General features: G+C 36.1%; 6 protein-coding genes across 6 annotated transcripts; 3 read left to right on the top strand and 3 right to left on the bottom strand.

The window, feature by feature from the left end:
- The first annotated feature begins 118 nt into the window (after positions 1 to 118).
- On the top strand, positions 119 to 2531 carry LOC18023702 (calcineurin subunit B). The gene is made up of 7 exons (XM_006406542.2): positions 119 to 333; positions 897 to 993; positions 1088 to 1212; positions 1317 to 1413; positions 1508 to 1617; positions 2100 to 2174; positions 2314 to 2531. The coding sequence occupies exons 2-7, from the start codon at positions 924 to 926 to the stop codon at positions 2362 to 2364; spliced, it is 528 nt and encodes a 175-aa protein (XP_006406605.1). The 5' UTR covers positions 119 to 333; positions 897 to 923; the 3' UTR covers positions 2365 to 2531.
- A 577-nt stretch (positions 2532 to 3108) lies between these two features.
- Positions 3109 to 5863, top strand: LOC18023701 (aluminum-activated malate transporter 9). The gene is made up of 6 exons (XM_006406541.2): positions 3109 to 3589; positions 3954 to 4091; positions 4171 to 4440; positions 4522 to 4658; positions 4771 to 4917; positions 5015 to 5863. Exons 1-6 carry the CDS (start codon positions 3196 to 3198, stop codon positions 5720 to 5722), a joined length of 1794 nt encoding a protein of 597 aa, XP_006406604.1. The 5' UTR covers positions 3109 to 3195; the 3' UTR covers positions 5723 to 5863.
- A 230-nt stretch (positions 5864 to 6093) lies between these two features.
- Positions 6094 to 6823, bottom strand: LOC18023700 (protein PLANT CADMIUM RESISTANCE 7). Its single transcript, XM_006406540.1, has 4 exons — positions 6769 to 6823; positions 6572 to 6643; positions 6259 to 6471; positions 6094 to 6155 (listed from the first exon to the last, which is right to left on the bottom strand). Exons 1-4 carry the CDS (start codon positions 6821 to 6823, stop codon positions 6094 to 6096), a joined length of 402 nt encoding a protein of 133 aa, XP_006406603.1.
- Positions 6824 to 9810: 2987 nt separating this feature from the next.
- On the bottom strand, positions 9811 to 10570 carry LOC18023699 (protein PLANT CADMIUM RESISTANCE 7). The gene is made up of 4 exons (XM_006406539.2): positions 10516 to 10570; positions 10295 to 10366; positions 9989 to 10204; positions 9811 to 9872 (listed from the first exon to the last, which is right to left on the bottom strand). Exons 1-4 carry the CDS (start codon positions 10568 to 10570, stop codon positions 9811 to 9813), a joined length of 405 nt encoding a protein of 134 aa, XP_006406602.2.
- A 1184-nt stretch (positions 10571 to 11754) lies between these two features.
- Positions 11755 to 12319, bottom strand: LOC18023698 (protein PLANT CADMIUM RESISTANCE 4). Its single transcript, XM_024159982.1, has 3 exons — positions 12250 to 12319; positions 11924 to 12133; positions 11755 to 11819 (listed from the first exon to the last, which is right to left on the bottom strand). Exons 1-3 carry the CDS (start codon positions 12317 to 12319, stop codon positions 11755 to 11757), a joined length of 345 nt encoding a protein of 114 aa, XP_024015750.1.
- Positions 12320 to 14378: 2059 nt separating this feature from the next.
- On the top strand, positions 14379 to 19575 carry LOC18023696 (protein CASP). The gene is made up of 19 exons (XM_006406536.2): positions 14379 to 14664; positions 15091 to 15201; positions 15346 to 15524; positions 15620 to 15769; positions 15975 to 16063; positions 16151 to 16260; positions 16420 to 16514; positions 16617 to 16672; positions 16784 to 16949; positions 17069 to 17161; positions 17293 to 17421; positions 17552 to 17671; positions 17902 to 17982; positions 18344 to 18451; positions 18555 to 18698; positions 18776 to 18877; positions 18966 to 19045; positions 19122 to 19214; positions 19323 to 19575. Exons 1-19 carry the CDS (start codon positions 14559 to 14561, stop codon positions 19381 to 19383), a joined length of 2073 nt encoding a protein of 690 aa, XP_006406599.1. The 5' UTR covers positions 14379 to 14558; the 3' UTR covers positions 19384 to 19575.
- Positions 19576 to 19732: the final 157 nt, after the last annotated feature.

Raw genomic sequence — 19732 nt, 5'->3', positions numbered from 1 at the left:
TTCACGAGATGTACGTCAAAACGTCGACGGTAAATTCTAATTTGGGCTTTGGTCTTCTATTATGGGCCTTCAAATAATTGAGCCTTTTCGGCCTTTTCGTTTTCTTAAGGCAGGTCTCCGGCGAAATCTTTACACTGCGATCCGGAAGAATCAGTTCAACGTGTAGAAGAAAGAGATAAGTGGTCGACAATTCCGAGAGAGACGAGGGGAAAAGGGCGAGCAAACCCAACGCTAACCCTTGTAGGTGTTCTTCATCTGCGCTGCGTTGAGCTCTCTCGATTGATTCCTCATAACAAGCAAGCCGATCTTCGTCGCGTGGTTTTCGTATTCGATGTAAGTTTTTCTCTCATTTCTTCTTCGAAAGCTCTTGTCGATCTCAGAGTAGATCGCATTAGTGAGGAATCAGGTGAAAGAGATGAGCTAAGCGCAGTTGTTTCATTTCTATTGCAGAATTAAAATTGATCCAATGGTCTTTAAATTGGGAATCGAAATTGTTTGTGGTGTTAACAGAATCCAGTTACGGTCGTTGCGTCTAATTTTATAATAATCGTATCATGCCTTCCTTCAAATGATCTCCTCTGCTTTTAGCTAACGAGAAATGTACATTTTTAGAGGTTGTATATAGATTAAAAAGATAAATTGAGCTATTGGATTACAATGCTTCTATAAAGTTACAGACATCAGTAGAGGCATTTATGGTTTGTGTTTTGAATTAGTGTCATTTTTTCTCGAATCAATCCTCTATCCCCCAATAATTCTGACGAAAGCAATCAATAATTTTTCCTCAGTTGGGGATTTCATGTCACCAAATTTCGTCTAGTTTCACGAATCTCATATGAAAATTTCTGTGATCTATAACTAAACGGGTTGTGATGATTAAATCATGTTTGAATCAGATCTTGAAAGTGTAAAAATTCGAAAAAATGGGAAACACTTCCTCGATGCTGACTCAATACGACATAGAAGAAGTTCAGAGCCATTGCCAGGATCTATGTGAGATTTTCCTCCACTTCTCCTTGTCTCTTCTCTTATATGTCTGAAATTTTTATGCTTTTGATTTAAATTCGCTACTTTGTTTCTTCTTCAGTTGAGCAGCAGGAAATTCTATCTCTGTATCAAAGGTTTTGCCAGTTAGATCGGAATGCAAAGGGGTTTATATCTTCTGATGAGTTTCTCTCTGTGCCTGAGTTCGCCATGAATCCACTATCTCAGGTATTCTTACTTTCTTCTTCATCTAATATATTATAAAATCTTGTTAAGATTAGTCATAAATTTGAACTTGATGTCTTTTAATTTTTGCTTGATGTGAATACCAGAGGCTGCTTAAGATGGTTGATGGTTTGAACTTTAAGGACTTTGTGGCTTTCTTGTCTGCATTTAGTGCCAAGGCAAGTCTAAGACAAAAGGTTACACGTAAGTAGATAGTTTCCTTAAAGCTACTTTGTGGCAAAATCTTCACTTCCACTGTATTCTATGTAAGTTAAGACCACCAGACTGCTTTTTTCAGTGATTTTTAAAGTCTATGATTCCGACTGCAATGGGAAAGTCTCCTTTAATGATATCATGGAAGTGTTGCGGGACTTATCGGGGTCATTCATGTCTGATGATCAAAGAGAGGTATGTATACAAATTTGGTAACGAACTAATCATCCATCTTAAAAGATTGGTTATAAATGGTATACCACTTTTTACGTTTGGGAAATGTAATTCAGCTACTTTTTAGTTTTTACCAATCTAGAAACATTCATTAAAATTTCACAAATTCGTGTTTGTTGAGATGTGATTACGCTATATACTGTGGACATGATAACAAAAATAACTAGAGAAAACGAAACATCAATAATTTACAGCACTACACCTAGTTTTTTAGCGTCTGTAGTGATAACCCTGCGGAAATATTATTCAGCTACGTATTTTCACTATTCGATTAGTATTCCGTGATTCCACTATATATTTGACGTACTAAATGTTGGATTTCTCTACTCAATCATCTTAGGCTCCAATTTTCGCTTCAGTGTTTGTGGTTATGATCATAAGCACTGAAACTCAGTATACAAGTGTTTTCACTATGTGTCTTGTGTTTTATTTCTGTGGTGTAGCAAGTACTGAGCCAGGTTTTGACTGAAGCAGGCTACACGAGTGACTCTTTCTTAACCCTGGAGGATTTCATAAAGGTATAAATTTGGTTGTTGTGATTGTAGCATCAGAATAGCAGCAGCTTGAATACCGACATAATGTTCTGTATTTTTCAGACCGATTTGTACTCTACGATTCTGATGCTGCATCTTCTTTCTTGTATCTCCAATGTCACAGGTCTTTGGGAATTGTAAACCGGAGATGGACGTTGAAATTCCTGTGGATTAGGTTTAGATCATACGAGCAAACTCTAAACTCAAATATCTCATCATGTGTTTGTCCACTTTGTTAGTAGAATAATCCTTGTTAATCTGATCACACCATTGCAGGTTTTGTCTATTCCAAAACTGGATTTAACTATTTAAGATTAAGTTTCATTCTCAAAGCATTATCAATTGATAAGATGGAGAACTGTATTACTTAAACACAATTGTTTCCTATAATCCTATTACCTTCATGCATTAGCAACAGATTCAATAATGGCATCCAAAAAAGAAAAGTTTATTCCGTATATGGTACGTACCAAATCTCCGACAGAAAATAAAGAAAAAAATGAATTTTTATCACAAAAAAAAAATAGGGACTTGGAATGTTCACGTAAACGCCCGTTTTCCTAAAGTCAAGTTGATAATCTTATCTTTGGGTATGATTACGATTTGTAGAGTCTGACTTTCATTGCTTAAATAAGTGTTGTGTTGGCATACAGGAATTGTTTTTAATCTGCATATTAAACTAATAGATTAAGTAAATGGACAAATAATAGTACTATATTATTAGTTAATTAGATTTTATAAATTGAATGTCGACAAAGAATCGTCACGTGACGTAACGTAACTAAAGTAAGAATCACCTACTTTCGTCGAATTATTATTGCCCACATAACATATATAAAAAAGGAATTAAAACGTCGTCACTTTGCCTCATAATTTGACCACTTTTTTTTCCGCTTTTTTTCTCTCTTCACCTTCACTTCACCTATAAGGGCCACCACACCACCACCACTAAGCAGTTTCGTTTCTCGTCAGTCCAAAATATCTCTGCCATTAAAGTGTACTTTTAATGGAGCCGAAGCAGGGTTCCTTCAGGCATGGAATACTCGAGAAACGCGAAAAGCTTCTGTCAAATAATGGTTTCTCCGATTTTAGATTCACCGATATCGAGTCGAACGATCTTCTCGAAAGCGAGAATTATGGAAGGACTCGGTTTTGCTGCTGTTCGTGCGGAAACCTATCCGAGAAAATCTCCGGAATGTACCAGGATGCCAAAGATGTGGGGAGGAAGGCCTGGGAGATGGGCGTGTCTGATCCGAGAAAGATCGTCTTCTCCGCGAAGATTGGGCTTGCTCTGACGATTGTCGCGGTTTTGATATTCTTCCAGGAACCTAATCCGGATCTCAGCCGTTACTCTGTCTGGGCTATTCTCACTGTCGTCGTTGTGTTCGAATTCACGATCGGTAAATAAATTTAGTTTCTGACGATTTGGGGTTTAATCACGGTTGAAAAAATACTCATATGGAAATTGATGATTCGACTGGAGTTTATCTGGATTTGGCTTGTTTCCTTCTTTTAAACAAAAGAGTGTGTGCGTGGTTGCTTTCATTGTTGAATTCGTCGTTTTCTTCTTTTAAATTAAAAATAATAGGCAAAGTGTGGATTTTGTTTGACTGGAAATCTTGAATTGACGATTTCTGTATTACTGAAGCTAAATCATACTTTGTCAATCAGTAATCACATCTCTAAACCAAAATCGTGTTTGTTTAAGAGAAACTGTGCTTTAAAGCTAATACGTTGTGATGACTGTTGTTGGTTTTCTAATAGGAGCAACTCTAAGCAAAGGTTTTAATCGAGCGCTTGGGACGTTATCAGCTGGAGGTCTTGCCCTTGGAATGGCCGAGCTTTCTACACTAACCGGAGACTGGGAAGAGCTCTTCTGCACCATTAGTATCTTCTGCATTGGTGTGTTTTGCTGCATCACACCAACCTTCAAATCTTTTACAGCATCATTGCAACTTATATAGGCTTCTCATTGTTTCAGGGTTCATTGCAACTTTCATGAAGCTATATCCGGCGATGAAAGCATATGAATACGGGTTCCGCGTTTTCTTGCTTACATATTGCTATATTCTGATTTCCGGGTTCAGAACAGGGCAGTTCATAGAAGTAGCTATCTCCCGGTTTCTGCTTATAGCTCTTGGTGCTGGTGTTAGTTTAGGTGTCAATATGTTTATCTATCCTATATGGGCTGGAGAGGATCTTCATAACCTTGTTGTGAAGAATTTCATGAATGTCGCGACTTCTCTTGAAGGTTAGTATAATATAAAGCTTTTGGCTTTCCGAGTCTAGAGAAGATGCTTAACTGATAGTATTGTCGTTTGGTCATTTACAGGTTGTGTCAACGGATACTTGCGGTGTGTTGAGTACGAGAGAATCCCATCCAAAATCCTCACTTACCAAGCCTCAGAGGATCCGGTTTACAAGGGTTACAGATCAGCGGTTGAGTCAACCAGCCAAGAAGAGTCTCTGGTATTTGTCAATTGCGGAATCATCTTCATAATTAAAAAAATTATGTTTCTTCTTCCTTTGCTTCTCGTCTCTGAATTAGTTCGTTTTTTTCTTCTCTGTCGTAATTTGAAAGATGAGTTTCGCAATATGGGAGCCTCCTCACGGACCATACAAATCATTTAACTATCCATGGAAGAACTACGTCAAGCTCAGTGGCGCTCTCAAACATTGTGCATTCACTGTCATGGCATTACACGGCTGCATTCTCTCAGAAATCCAGGTCAACATTTTCCCTCTAGCTTCATTATCCATGATACTAAAGATAGAGATTCGGAAATTTGTGAACTTATAAATTACAATCTGCAAACATATGGCAGGCACCAGAGGAACGAAGACAAGTTTTCCGTCAAGAACTTCAGAGAGTGGGCGTAGAAGGAGCCAAATTGTTAAGAGAGCTTGGTGAGAAAGTGAAGAAGATGGAGAAGCTAGGACCACTCGACCTTCTCTTTGAAGTACATCTAGCTGCAGAAGAGTTACAGCACAAGATCGACAAGAAATCTTACCTTCTCGTCAATTCCGAATACTGGGAGATCGGAAACCGATCCAAGGAACCAAAGTCAGAGCCTCAAGAACTTCTCTCCCTCGAAGATTCAGATACACTAGAAGACAACGAGGCTCCAATCTACGCCTTCAAATCGCAAAGCGAGGCGGTTCTTGAGATACCAAAGAGCTGGGGAGAGAAGAATCACCGTGAGCCGTTGAACAATAGGCCTACTCTCTCGAAGCAGGTGTCGTGGCCTGCAAGACTTGTGCTTCCGCCGCATCTGGAGACGACGAACGGAGATTCGCCGCTGCTTGAAACGACGGAGACGTACGAGAGCGCGAGTGCGTTGTCTCTCGCAACGTTCGCGTCTCTCCTGATAGAGTTCGTGGCTCGGTTGCAGAATGTGGTTGATGCGTTCGAGGAGTTGAGCCAGAAAGCCAACTTTAAGGAGCCGGAGGTTGTTACGGCGACAACAGATGTAGAATTCGCCGGAGAAAGGCTCGGGCTTGGCCGTAAGATCTGCCGGTGTTTCGGGCTGTAAGGTTTGTCTCTTTTGGAAATTTGCATCAGCGTTTCTCTTTAACGCGCGAGATATGATGATAGTTAAAACTGTTAATTGTAACCCAACTACGTATACGACTAAACTAGTAAAGAAATCAAGAGGCATATTTTAACCCCTAAATCAGAAATGTGTATTTGACTTTAATTCCACATTAACACAGTTTTAAAGTTTAATTATTCTCGGATTTTTTTTGGTATTTTTGGGCATGAAAAAATTCAATAAAACTGAAATGTTTTTAGTTAACGTGCCAAATACAAAAGGCTACAGTTGAGAGTCCTCAATTTTATTAATCCACATGATTATTAATTTCAATCATAATGCAAAACATATAGTAACCAATATCTATTAAATCAACCAGTCATGTGTTGATCCTTGGGAGGAGCCTTCGCCCTTCGCCAATCCTCTCTATATCCTATTACACCAAAATAATTAATAGAGAATCAATATCATCATTATTCATTAGAGAGAAATTAACAAACAAAAAAAAAAGTGTTATGATCGAGAATGCATTTTACCAATAGAAGGGTCATGACCACGGCTTCGGAGTTCACGGTATTCTTGGCAAAGAGCACAACATTCACAAAAGCAGTGAGTGATGCAATCCGAAGCTGGAGACTCCTGCAACTCGTACATTTCTCGCATCTTGGTCCGGTACATGTATGAGAACAAACATGGCAAGCCAGTGACACAACATATCAGTCCGTAAAACATCCCACATTTCCCACAACCTACGTACATACATGCATATATATATATATATACACGTTACATGAATACATACAATCATATCAAAGGATCGAATTAAATATACTACTTTATATGACTTACCGGTTTCTCCTTCGTCGACAACTTCAGCGATCCGTCCGAAAGTGATGCACGGGCAGAAACATGTGAGGCAAGCTTATACAACGTAAAACAAAAGGAACAAAAATTCAATCATAATCAAATTGATGATAACAGAACTGTGTATAAGGATTTACTAGCGACTCGATCGGTTGATTTTTTTTGTTTTCAAACATTCTAACCATTTTCGCCGTCTTCCATGCAGCTGCAAAGACCAGATTTCCATTCTTTTTCCATTGTAAAGTATTTGATTCTTCTGGTAAAACGGTGCTCGAAGATCAAAAATATATTTGAATAGGTTGAGAAGGTTGAGAAAAACAATTCTATGGTGTGACAGGTTTTAGGAATGGAGGTTGGGTTGGTATATATATAAGTGGTTGAATGATGTCAATTCAAGACACCACAGATATTTAGATTTTAGTACATTGCACTGAAGGAAAATCCAGAAACCTTGTTAATAAAATCTTTGAACATAAAGATGGGTAGTCTAATTTATTCACCCCTTAAACTAGTACATTGTTGGATTTTTTTGTTAAAATGAGTTATCTTTTTATAAAATTTTTTTTGTTAATATGGAATCTACATTATATTCCGGACTTATTTTTGGCAAGTAGTATTTAATAAACACCATAACTATTGGGATCTTTTTCTAAGTTATAATAAACACCATAATAGCCAATTTTTGGGATTCTATTCTAAGTTTAGAACATATTATCTCTTGGGTTTTTATTTAGACGCGTTTTAGATTTGATTTAATCAATATAATTAATATCATTATAAGAAATACTTTAACATAAAAACATTTTAAAAATACAAAAGTGTACTAAAGATTTTTATGTATCTATATGTAAATATATTCTATAAATGCTAAAGTAATAAAGGAAAAATATAAACTCATAATTCTAGTGTTAATGAAATATCTATTGAATCCATTTGTTATAATATTTTGAAGCATTGAATTCATTTTCAAGACAGTAAGGATAGTTAGATTTGGAAGAAGTTGTGTGAGTTTACGACATATAGTTGGCCTTTGAATAACCTAAGTATCAACCCATTGGACTTTGTAGTATTAATCCAAACCAAAAAACTCTTTTACAAAGAATGCATCTTTATATATTCTTTAATTAATTACGTGAAATATTAGAATATTACAAAGACAGAAGTTTTCTAAAAAGAAATTTATTCATATTTCGGAAATACAAAAAAAAATACGTGAAATTCAAATTCAAGCTCACACGAAGATGAAATCGCTGCCTTACATATTTGGCCATGAAGTTTTCTAAAAGTAACAAAAAAACAAAGACAGAAATATGAAACAGTATTTAGATCACGTTGTGAGAAAAATAACAAAAAAAAGTAAGTCAACCCATCATCCGTTGACCTGTTGGAGGAGCCATCATCTCTTGCTGCTGTGCTTGCACATCTGTCAATTTTTGGAGTTCTGCATTCATACTTCCAAAAGGATTCCTAAAAAAGATTGAAATCCTTTGCTCTCGCTTCTTATGGAATGGAAATACAACTTCCAAGGCAGCTGCTAAAGTTTCCTGGCACAGTGTTTGTTTACCTCTTCAAGAAGGCGGTTTGGGGTTAAGGAATCTTCTGATATGGAACAAGACATTGTGTTTGAGGTTGATTTGGTTACTGTTTGCAAATGGGAAGTTCTCGGTGGGTTGAATGGATGAGAAACAACAGATTGAAGAATAATTATTTCTGGAGCATATTGATGAGAATAAGCAGACTTCTTGGACTTGGAAAGCTTGGACCTCTCTAGGACCTCTTATCTATATCTATTTGGTCATTCTGGACCTCGACAGCTTGGGATCTCTATATCATGCATACACGGTCGCTGCTTGCTGTACCGAAAATGGATGGATGATAAGAGGCGCAAGATCACCAGAAGCGGAAGCTCTTCAGATCTACCTAACTACTACTATATCGCTCCCAACCGAATCCACCTCCAATGATGAGTTCGTTTGGCAGGTGAACGATGCTGGGAAGCACTACGGCCAAGGGAAATACATCAACCATGGACATCAAATGTGTGGTTCAAAGGAGCATATCCCCTCGTCATGCTTTCTTGATGTGGGTGGCGCACCTTGACCGGTTGCCAACAAGAGCCCGACTCACAAATTGTGGGCTACAAATAAGCCCAAATTGCTGTCTTTGTGATGCATTTGTCGAATCTCCAGACCACCTTGTTTCTACGGTGTGAAGTCAGTGAACAAGTCTGGGATCTCTCTATTAAAAGGTTAGGCTACAATCCCTTCTACTTCCACACTTGGACTGCTTTCTCTACTTGGCTGGGCTGTAAAGATGATGTAGCCCCGAGGACTCTACGCAGATTAGTAGCTCACGCCACCATCTATGGGATATGGCATCAAAGAAACAACCGGCTTCACAACGCAATCTCCTCCACGCCACAAGCCATCTTCAAGAGAATTGATAGACTGATACGAGACACCATCCTGGCAAAAATTAACCGCAAAAACTTTGGTGATCTGATCCAGACTTGGCTCACCCACGCTTAAGTAGCTCCTATCGTAGTTGCATGTTAGGCTATCTCTTGTTTTTTTTTTTTTTTTTTTTGGGCAAGGATAGCCTGTTGTTTTTAGTCTTTTTGTAATTTTTACAAACAATCTCATTTTTAAATGAAATTCACATATTTAGCAAAAAAATATATATATATATTCGTATGTTTACATAAATGAGGATTATATGAAATTATTATATAAATGTTTGTTTTTAGTGTATGTATAATATGATCAGTGAACGACTTACTTGTCGCGCCTTCGTCAACAATTTCAGCGATCTATCCAAACGTGACGCACGGAGCTATACATGTGATCACAGCTGATCCAATGCACAACAAACAACAAAAACTAAGAAATAAAAATACAGTATGATGTTAGATTTATATATAAGACTGCGTTAATTATTTTCTGTTATTTTAAAATATCTGACCGTTTTCACCGTCGTTCCATGCAATCAAAATGATCAGAACTCCAAAGATTTTGCGTCTAAATAAAAACCCAAAGTTTTAATTATTCTCGAATTTTTTTGGTATATATAATATATGGGCATGAATATATTAATAAAACTGAAATATTTTTTTAATTAAAGCGCCAAATACAAAAGGCTACAGTTGAGAGTGGTCTATTTATTAATCCGCTTAATTATTATTATAAATCATATTGCAAAACATTTTGTAACCAATAACTTTTGAATCAACCAGTCATGTGTTGATCCGGAGGAAGAGCCAGCGCCCTTTGCACATTGCCATCCCATCCTATTACACCAAAATAATAGTAAAAGTCAACATCAAATAATTAGTAGAGGAGAATCAATATCTTAGAGAGAAATTAACAAACAAAAAAAAAATTGTTATGAGAGAATGCATTTTACCAAGAGAAGGGTCAACATTATCATGGGCTTTTAGTTCACGGTATTCTTGGCAAAGAGCACAACATTCACAAAAGCAGTGAGTGATGCAATCCGAAGCTGGAGACTCCTGCAACTCGTACATTTCTCGCATCTTGGTCCGGTACATGTATGAGAACAAACATGGCAAGCCAATGACACAACATATCAGTCCGTAAAACATCCCACATTTCCCACAACCTACGTACATACATATATATACACGTTACATGAATACATACAATCATATCAAAGGATCGAATTAAAATATACTTATATTATATGACTTACCGGTACTTCCTTTGTCGAGAATATCAGCGATCCGTCCGAAAGTGATGCACGGGCAGAAACATGTGAGGCAAGCTTATCCAACGTAAAACAAAAGGAAGACATATTAAATCATTATATAACATTCTAAAAAAATTATTAAAAAATAATGACAACGGAACTGTATATAAGAATTTACTAGCAAATCGATTGGTCGATTTTATTTAAGAAAAAAACATTCTCACCAGTTTCGCCGTCTTCCATGCAGCTGCAAAGACCAGAACTCCATTTGTTTTCCATTGTAAAGTATTTGATTCTTCTGGTAAAACGGTGTTCGAAGATCAAAAATATATTTTAATAGGTTTTGAAGGTTGAAAAAACATTTGTATGGTGTGAAAGGTTTTGGGAATGGAGGTTGGGTATATGTAAGTGGTTGAATGGTGTTAATTCAAGACACCGCATATACTTAGATCTAAGTACATTGCACTGAAGGAAAATCCAGGAACGTTGTTAAGAAAATCTTTGAACATAAAGATGGGTAGTTTATTCACCCCTTAAACTAGTACATTGTTGGACTTTTTGCTAAGAAAATCTTTGAACATAAAGATGGGTAGTTTATTCACCCCTTAAACTAGTACATTGTTGGACTTTTTGCTAAAATGAGATATCTTTTTAAAATGATTTTGTTAATATGGAATCTACATTATATTCGGGACTTAATTTTTTTGGCAAGCTGTATTTAATAAGCACACCATAATAGCAAAAAATTCGGGATTCTTTTCTAAGTTATAATAAACACCACAATACCAAAATTTCTAAGTTTAAGAACATATTATCTTTTGAATTTTTATTTAAACGCGTTTTAGATTTGATTTAATCAATATAATTAATATCATTATAAGAAATACTTTAACATAAAAACATTTTAAAAATACAAAAGTGTACTAAAGATTTTATGTATCTATATGTGTATATATTCTATAATGCTAAAGTAAGGAAAATTATAAACTCATAGTTTCAGTGTTAATAAAATACTATTGAAACTATTTGTAAAAATATTTTGAAGCATTAAATTCATTTTCAAGACCGTAAGGATAGTTAGATTTGGAAGAAGTTGTGTAAGTTTACGACATATAGTTGGCCTTTAAATAACCCAAGTATCGACCCATTGGACTTTGTAATATAATGCAAACCAGAAAAACTGTTTTACAAAGAATGCATCTTTAGTCTTTATGTTTGAAATATTAGAATATTACAAAGACAGGGGGTTTATTTTTGACAAAATTAAGTCGACCTCGTTATAAGAAATTTATTCATATTTCGGAAAGACAAAAAAATTACGTGAAATTCAAATTCAAGCTGGCACTAGCATGAAATCGCTGCTTTACATTTATATTCGGCCATGAGGTTTTCTAAAAAGTAACAAAAAACAAAGAAATATGAAATAGTTTTTAAACAAAGACAGAAATAACAAAAATAGTAAGTCAACCTATCATCCGTTGACCTGTTGGAGGAGCCATCATCTCTTGCTGCTGTGCTTGCTTCCACCCTGTTGCACCAATAATATTTATACCAGCATTGGTCGTTTTCTAAGAAGAAAACCATTAAAACCAAACTTAATGAGAAAAATGGAATGATAATAATGAAATTTACCAATATTGGGGTCAAAACCACGGTGTTTGAGTTCACGATACTCTTGACAAAGTGCACAATGGCCACATAATAAATGAGTGATCCAATCGGGAGCCGGAGCATCCGGTAACCCGAATTTGTTTCGCAGCTTGGTCCGGAACATGCATGAGTACACAAACGGTGCTCCGAATAGAAATATCGCTCCATACAACAACCCACTTGTCGCACATCCTGCATGATATTGATCATATACACTAATATTCGTATTTTTATACAAATGAGGAGTATATGAGAATATTATACTAGTGTTTGTTTTTGGTGTATGTTATGGTCCATGAACGACTTACTTGTCGCGCCTTCGTCAACAATTTCAGCGATCTGTCCAAACGTGACACACCGAGATATATATGTGATCATGTTTGGACATTATTTCCACATTAACCCAGTTTAAAAGTTTAATTATTCTCGGATTTTTTGCTATACATATATGAGCATGAAAAAATCAATAAAACTTAAATAATTTTTAACTAATGTGCCAAATACAGAAGGCTACAGTTGAGAGTGCTCAATTTACTAATCCACATGATTATTAATTTAAATCACATTGCAAAACATATACTGTAGTAACAAATATCTTTTAAATCAACTAGTCATGCGCTGATCCTTAGGACGAGCCAGCGCCATATGCACATTGACATCCCATCCTAATACACCAAAATAATAGTAAAAGTCAACATCAAATAACTAATAGAGGAGAATCAATATCTTAGAGAGAGATTAAAAAATAAAATAAAAAGTGTTATGATCGAGAATGCATTTTACCAAGAGAAGGGTCAACCTCATGGGCTTTTAGTTGACGGTATTCTTGGCAAAGAGCACAACATTCACAAAAGCAGTGAGTGATGCAATCCGAAGCTGGAGACTCCGGTAAGCCCCCAAAAAAATCTCGCATCTTGGTCCGGTAAGTGCATGAGAACAAACATGGCATGCCAATGACACAACATATCAGTCCGTAAAATATCCCACTTTTCCCACAACCTACGTACATACATATATATACACGTTACATGAATACATACAATCATATCAAAGGATCGAATTAAAATATACTACTTTATATGACTTACTGGTTTCTCCTTCGTCGACAATTTCAGCGATCCGCCCGAAAGTGATGCACGGGCAGAAACATGTGAGGCAAGCTTATCCAACGTAAAACAAAAGGAAGAAAAATTAAATCATTACCAAATTAATGACAACGAAACTGTGTATAAGAATTTACTAGCAATTCGATCGATTGATTTTTTTTATTAAAGCATTCTAACCAGTTTCGCCGTCTTCCATGCAGCTGCAAAGACCAGAACTCCATTCTGTTTCCATTGTAAAGTATTTGATTCTTCTGGTAATTAAAACGGTGCTCGAAAATCAAAAATATATTTTAATAGATTTAGAAGGTTGAAAAAGCAATTGTATGGTGTGAAAAGTTTTAGGAATGGAAGTTGAATGGCAGTGGCGGAGCCAGAAATTTTTTCCGCTGGTAACAAATGAAGATATATAAAATATTATGAATGGGGGCATTAACATAAAGCTTTTAAAAAATACAGTAATTTTTTAATTTCACTGGAGTCATTCGCCCCCACCTTGATTAATGTGGCTCCGCCAATGAATGGTGTCAATTGAAGACAACACAGATATTTAGATTTTAGTACATTGCAGTGAAAGGAAAATCCAGAAACGTTGTAAATAAAATATTTGAACATAAAGATGAGTAGTTTAATTTATTCACTCCTTAAACTAGTTCATTGTTGGATTTTTTTGGTTAAAATGAGTTATTTTTTATAAAATATTTTGTTAATATGGAATCTACATTATATTCCGAACTTATTTTTGGCAAGTTGTATTTAATAAACACCATAATAGTAAAAACTATTGGGATCCTATTCTAAATTATAATAAACACCATAATAGCCAACTTTTGGGATTCTATTCTAAGTTTAGAATATATTATCTCTTGGGATTTATTTAGACGCGTTTTAGATTTGATTTAATCAATATAATTAATATCATTATAAGAAATACTTTAACATAAAAAACACTTTAAAAATACAAAAATGTACTAAATATTTTTATGTATCTATATGTATATATATTCTATAAATGCTAAATTAATAAAGGAAAATTATAAACTCATAATTTTAGTGTTAATGAAATATCTATGGAATTTATTTGTAATAATATTTTGAAGCATTAAATTAATTTTCAAGACAGTAAGGATAGTTGGATTGGAAGAAGTTAAGTTTTCGTCATATAGCTGGGCCTTTAAACAGCCCAAGTATCGACCCATTGGACTTCGTATAGCTTCTACTGAAATACTTGAAACCTGTTAATTAAGGACCAAACTAGACACACGCATACAAAAGCAGGAACGTTTACGTGTTAAATTACTAATTTACCACCAAAACTCTAATGTACCAGCAGATCTGATCGGAGTAGAAAATTTTCCAGAAGTAAAACAAAACAACTTTCGGGGAATTCTCTTAATTCATTCACTTGTTGATTCAAAGAAAGAAAAAATCACTTCCCATAAATTTTCTTCGTACTGAAGTCTTGCTTGTGTTAATCGGAGAGCGAGATCGGGATCCGAATACGAGGAGAATCAATGGAGGCCTTGCAAGATGGATCGGAGAGAGATAAAACTCCTCCTCCTCCTTCTTCTTCTTCTTCCTCTTCGTCTCCTATTCCTGTCGTCACCAATTTTTGGAAAGGTTTGTTTCAGATTCATATCGAGCTATCTATTCGTTTGCTTCGACTCGCGGTGAAGCTGATTAGCTGATGGGGGGAGCCTTGTTGTAGTAGAGGAGCAATTCGTGGTTTGGTTTATTTTCGATTCCGTTGAAGTGAAGTAAGGCTAAATCATTAGAGTAGAGACGTAGTGAGATTGCCATTGGATATTCCGGAGAAGGCAATGTTAGTTTAATGTAATCGGATGGAGAAGTCTCCATTGATTGCTTTATAAGATATCAACTCATTTTCTGGTTTTCGATTTTTTTGGATTTTGTATTTGTGACATGGAAACAAGCCTCGATTCGATAGCTTGTTCTACGATTGCTTGCTGTTCATCTGGTTTGAGTCTCATCATAGAAAAAGGCTATTCCCAAATGATTCACCTGTCTTTGAACTATTTGTCTCAGAATTTGATTTGGAGAAGGAGAAAAGTCTGCTTGACGAGCAAGGGCTTAGAATAGCTGAAAATCAAGAAAACAGCCAGAAGAATCGGCGAAAGCTTGCAGAGAGCACTCGAGGTACTTTTTGTTTCACCTTTCGTATTGCTTAAACCCTGGGGAGACCTATATAGTTCTACCTAAGCGCGAATTGATGGTTCTTACACCATTCATATGAATATAATGGGAGATGTTAACATATTCTATGGTTTATCTTGGTAACAGACTTCAAAAAAGCGTCGCCTGAGGATAAACTTAGTATGTTTAATTCCTTGCTCAAGGGATATCAAGAAGAAGTAGATAATATTACCAAGAGGGCCAAGTTTGGGGAGAATGCTTTCCTAAACATCTATCAGAAACTATATGAAGCCCCAGATCCGTTTCCTGCTCTTGCTTCTATTGCTGTAATTCTCCACTTACCTAATGTTAACATAATAGGAACCTTAAGTCCTCTAGCCTGAATGATATGCAACTGAACTTATGATTTGCTGTATTTCAGGAGCAAGATCGTAAATTATCTGAAGTGGAATCTGAGAATCGAAAAATGAAAGTTGAACTTGAGGAATTTAGGACAGAAGCGACTCATCTTAAAAATCAACAAGCCACAATAAGGAGACTAGAAGAACGGAACCGCCAGCTTGAGCAGCAGGTCAGCTTGCTTTTTGCCTCGTGTTCTAATTGGTATAGGAACAAAACTAAACCAATGTGACTGTGAGTAAAGCATTCCTATTCCAGGAGATCAATTGTGTAAACTTATACACTGAGCCATAAAGAGGAGCTATATACAAATGCTATCTGTGATTTTGATAAATTTCGAGGATTAATATTGATATCGTGTGGGTATTTGGATTCAGATGGAAGAAAAAATTAAGGAGGTTGTTGAGATCAAGCAACGAAATCTGGCTGAGGAAAATCAGAAAACGTTGGAGCTTTTAAAGGATAGGTAAAATATTTTTTCTTCCGTGAATGCTTCGGGTGTTTAGTTGTTTTCAAGCCAGCACCAACCTTTCCATATTCACCTTATATACAGGGAGCAAGCTTTGCAAGATCAGTTAAGGCAAGCAAAAGACAGTGTCTCCACTATGCAAAAATTGCATGAGCTAGCGCAGAGCCAACTTTTTGAACTACGTGCCCAGTCAGGTTGTGCATTGACCCTTAATTTGGTGACTCATTCTGTACTTTCATAATTGAGAGTCTCATTTACGTCAGCCTTCTAAAATTTGTCAGTTTCACTTCAATCTTTCGCATTTCATTTTTCCTTGTTTTATTAATACAAATTACCTTTATCTAAAACATCAGATGAAGAAACAGCGGCAAAGCAGTCTGAAGTTAGTCTATTGATGGATGAAGTGGAGCGTGCTCAAACGCGACTCCTTACACTTGAGAGGGAAAAGGTCTTGCACAGAATGCTCTTTGGATGTCATGTTTATATTAAGGGAATGCCCCAAGATAAACCGGGGGTTTTGCACTCTAATTTTGTTATTGGTTTGTAACAGGGACATCTGCGTTCTCAGCTGCAAACAGCTAATGAAGATACTGAAAACAAGAATAGGTGAGTTAGTTGACGCTTATCCGTCCATTTAACAAGAACCATAATTTCGAAGGTCTTATCGAAGTGGTTGCTTTGTTTTGATTTTGATTTTTCTGTGCTTTTTCACTGCAGTGATAATGTTGATTCAAATAGTATGCTGGAGAACTCTTTAACTGCAAAAGAGAAGATTATTTCTGAGCTTAATATGGAGATCCACAGCGTTGAGACAACTTTAGCAAATGATCGAGAACATCATGTTGCCGAGATAAAGAAATTGAATTCTTTGCTCAATAAAAAGGTGAAATTTGTGCTATATTTTGTCTGTTATGCCGAAAATTTTTACTTCTTTTTTTTGCAGTTTTTTTATCGCTTTCCATTTCTAATGCTAACCTGCCGTCATTTAACTGTGTCAACTAGGATACTATTATTGAAGAGATGAAGAAAGAACTTCAAGAAAGACCATCAGCAAAATTAGTTGATGATTTGCGCAAAAAAGTGAAAATTTTGCAGGTATATCATTTACGGTGTTTTGTGGTGCTTCCTTATTTCTCCTTCTAATTGACTTGTTGCCCAGATCCATTCCCTGCTCTTTCTCGTAATGATACTATCGTGTAGAGTATAATGCTGTTATTGCATATTAGGCTGTAGGTTACAATTCAATTGAGGCTGAGGACTGGGATGCTGCTACAACTGGTGAAGAGATGAGCAGAATGGAGTCGCTTCTTCTTGATAAAAACAGAAAAATGGAACATGAGGTCACTCAATTAAAGGTACATAACCCTCTACAGAATGAACCGGCACCATTTGGAATTCTTTGTCTTCGTTGCTCTTTCCCTTTTGAATGACATGAGCATACACAAGTCAATGTCATTGGTTTATTAATGCCGTTTTTTATCCCAGGTTAAACTTTCTGAGAAAACCTCCTTGCTTGAGAAAGCTGAAGCGAAGGGAGAAGAACTAACCGCTAAGGTTAATGAACAGCAAAGACTGATTCAAAAGTTGGAGGATGATATTTTGAAGGTATGTAAGAGTGTCTAGTTACCATTTTAAGGTGTCTCTTCTAATTGTGTTTGTTGGTTTAGGAGTTCCTTTCACGGGTTTTCTGTGTCTTTCTTTTTTAATTCATTTTCTGAGATTATGAGGATTTTCTCATTCTATACACAAAAATTATTGTAAATGCGCTACGGAAGAGAAGAAACCAGATCAAAAAACTATGATTATACTTAAAACCTTCTTTACTTGCTACACAGGGTTATAGCTCAAAAGAGAGAAAAGGTGCTCTGTTTGATGAGTGGGAGTTTTCAGAAGCAGGTGTGCCTGAGCAGTCTGAGGTACTTCTATCTGACCTAGTATTGTAATTTATCATGCAACATTCTTGAAGGGGAGAAACTTCACCGAAGGAAAAGAAAAAGGATCAAATGGTTCAGAATTAAGATCTAGATAACCAGTAACATATGGCTTTACATTGTCTGCTAGATCATTTCAAACCGTCTACCTTGTATGCTTACTCTGCCTTTTATTTATGGCGTGAACAAAATTAGATATAGATCTCTGAAATTTGATGCCTAAATATCTGAAAGTTGTCATATAACTATGTGGGTACTCTCAAGATACTGTTATATATTCCACGCAACTAATAACAAACACATCACTAATTACTGTAATTTATCATTTTTGTTTCCTTTTGATTAGCCTATGGATCAGAAACATGTTTCATCAGATCAAGATCAAAGCTCAATGCTGAAAGTTATATGCAGCCAAAGAGATCGGTTCCGAGCACGGTTGCGGGAAACAGAAGAGGTAACAGTAGTGCACTGGAAGATTCTCTCTTCCTCTATTTTTAGTTCCTTTCTCTCGTTAGATTTATTTGAGCTGAATATCCTGGGCTCTCTTAATATTGCAGGAAATAAGGCGATTAAAAGAGAAGATAGGCTTTCTCTCAGACGAATTGGAGAAGACCAAAGCTGACAACGTCAAACTCTATGGCAAAATCCGTTATGTCCAAGACTATAACCACGATAAAGTTGTTTCCCGAGGATCAAAAAAGGTATTTTCTTTTCTACATTGTCTCGATCTCGGGTTTTTTTTTTCCCCACAGTTGTTTGATATGTTCTCCAACCTCAGTATGTGGAAGATCTCGAAAGTGGGTTCAGCTCGGATGTAGAATCTAAATACAAGAAAATTTACGAGGATGATATCAACCCATTTGCAGCGTTCTCAAAAAAGGTTTTAAAAGAAAACTTTCTTATTGTCAACACAAGCCTTAGTAAATAACCATTCCAGCTTCATCAAAATGTAAATTCGACTCCAACAGGAAAGAGAGCAACGGATCAAAGACTTGGGAATCAGAGATCGGATTACGCTAAGTAGTGGCCGTTTTCTTCTAGGAAACAAGTAAGCCGCTCGTTCTTTAGTTTCTCCATTTTCAAACTGCATCACAGGGTTATCGCTTATTCGGTATCTTTTTCAGATATGCGAGGACATTTGCGTTCTTCTACACAATAGGATTGCATGTACTTGTCTTCACTTGTCTCTACCGTATGTCTGCTCTCAGCTATCTCAGGTAAATTCACCGTTTTATTTTATTTTATTTTGTTAAGTCCATTATCTGCTTGATTTTGATTATATTTGATTTACGTTTTTTCTCTTTTTATTTTATTTTTTGGTTTAGTCACGGAGCTGAGGAGACTCCGATGACAGAAACAACCACAAACCTTCCTCGTGGTTTTTAATCATTCATCCTTTTAACATTTTTCTTCTTTGTTTTTGTTCTTTTTTTGAGTCGTTTTGTTTCTTTCTTCTCCTACATATTGTTTCTCTGGGCAATTTTAAACACTTTGGGATGACGATATCTTTTGTACAGAGGATCCAAATCACTATATACATCTAATATAAAAAGCCACAGAAAAGTCTACTTTAAGAAATTGAGGAATTTTTATGTACTAAGGTATACGTAAAGACTGAATGATATCAAGTGTTCACGTCGTCAACGAGGAAATATAGAGAGAAAGAAGTAAAAAAGATTACAAACACACCACTTGGCGACCAGACTCTTTGAAGTTTCAACGAGTCTTTCTCCAG

This window comes from Eutrema salsugineum, unplaced genomic scaffold (genome assembly GCF_000478725.1).
Source record: "Eutrema salsugineum unplaced genomic scaffold, Eutsalg1_0 scaffold_13, whole genome shotgun sequence".
Classification (NCBI taxonomy): domain Eukaryota; kingdom Viridiplantae; phylum Streptophyta; class Magnoliopsida; order Brassicales; family Brassicaceae; genus Eutrema; species Eutrema salsugineum.
Note: the sequence above shows the minus strand (reverse complement) of the source record. Positions and strands in the feature narration are given on the sequence as shown.

What these genes read in the sequence shown, in the direction of transcription:
- LOC18023702 (XM_006406542.2), top strand. Translation starts at nt 924, where the DNA reads ATGGGAAACACTTCCTCGATGCTGACTCAATACGACATAGAAGAAGTT. An exon ending in TGTCTGATGATCAAAGAGAG is followed by an intron (nt 1,618 to 2,099) that starts GTATGTATACAA and finishes TCTGTGGTGTAG; the next exon opens with CAAGTACTGAGCCAGGTTTT. An exon ending in CCCTGGAGGATTTCATAAAG is followed by an intron (nt 2,175 to 2,313) that starts GTATAAATTTGG and finishes CCAATGTCACAG; the next exon opens with GTCTTTGGGAATTGTAAACC.
- LOC18023701 (XM_006406541.2), top strand. Translation starts at nt 3,196, where the DNA reads ATGGAGCCGAAGCAGGGTTCCTTCAGGCATGGAATACTCGAGAAACGC. An exon ending in TGTGTTCGAATTCACGATCG is followed by an intron (nt 3,590 to 3,953) that starts GTAAATAAATTT and finishes GTTTTCTAATAG; the next exon opens with GAGCAACTCTAAGCAAAGGT. An exon ending in GCATTCTCTCAGAAATCCAG is followed by an intron (nt 4,918 to 5,014) that starts GTCAACATTTTC and finishes AACATATGGCAG; the next exon opens with GCACCAGAGGAACGAAGACA.
- LOC18023700 (XM_006406540.1), bottom strand. Translation starts at nt 6,823, where the DNA reads ATGGAAAAAGAATGGAAATCTGGTCTTTGCAGCTGCATGGAAGACGGC. An exon ending in CATGGAAGACGGCGAAAATG is followed by an intron (nt 6,644 to 6,768) that starts GTTAGAATGTTT and finishes ACGTTGTATAAG; the next exon opens with CTTGCCTCACATGTTTCTGC. An exon ending in TGTCGACGAAGGAGAAACCG is followed by an intron (nt 6,472 to 6,571) that starts GTAAGTCATATA and finishes GTATGTACGTAG; the next exon opens with GTTGTGGGAAATGTGGGATG.
- LOC18023696 (XM_006406536.2), top strand. Translation starts at nt 14,559, where the DNA reads ATGGAGGCCTTGCAAGATGGATCGGAGAGAGATAAAACTCCTCCTCCT. An exon ending in AAAAAGTGAAAATTTTGCAG is followed by an intron (nt 17,162 to 17,292) that starts GTATATCATTTA and finishes ATTGCATATTAG; the next exon opens with GCTGTAGGTTACAATTCAAT. An exon ending in GTGTGCCTGAGCAGTCTGAG is followed by an intron (nt 17,983 to 18,343) that starts GTACTTCTATCT and finishes CCTTTTGATTAG; the next exon opens with CCTATGGATCAGAAACATGT.
- LOC18023698 (XM_024159982.1), bottom strand. Translation starts at nt 12,319, where the DNA reads ATGATCACATATATATCTCGGTGTGTCACGTTTGGACAGATCGCTGAA. An exon ending in TGTTGACGAAGGCGCGACAA is followed by an intron (nt 12,134 to 12,249) that starts GTAAGTCGTTCA and finishes AATATCATGCAG; the next exon opens with GATGTGCGACAAGTGGGTTG. An exon ending in TGGTTTTGACCCCAATATTG is followed by an intron (nt 11,820 to 11,923) that starts GTAAATTTCATT and finishes TTGGTGCAACAG; the next exon opens with GGTGGAAGCAAGCACAGCAG.
- LOC18023699 (XM_006406539.2), bottom strand. Translation starts at nt 10,570, where the DNA reads ATGGAAAACAAATGGAGTTCTGGTCTTTGCAGCTGCATGGAAGACGGC. An exon ending in CATGGAAGACGGCGAAACTG is followed by an intron (nt 10,367 to 10,515) that starts GTGAGAATGTTT and finishes ACGTTGGATAAG; the next exon opens with CTTGCCTCACATGTTTCTGC. An exon ending in TCTCGACAAAGGAAGTACCG is followed by an intron (nt 10,205 to 10,294) that starts GTAAGTCATATA and finishes GTATGTACGTAG; the next exon opens with GTTGTGGGAAATGTGGGATG.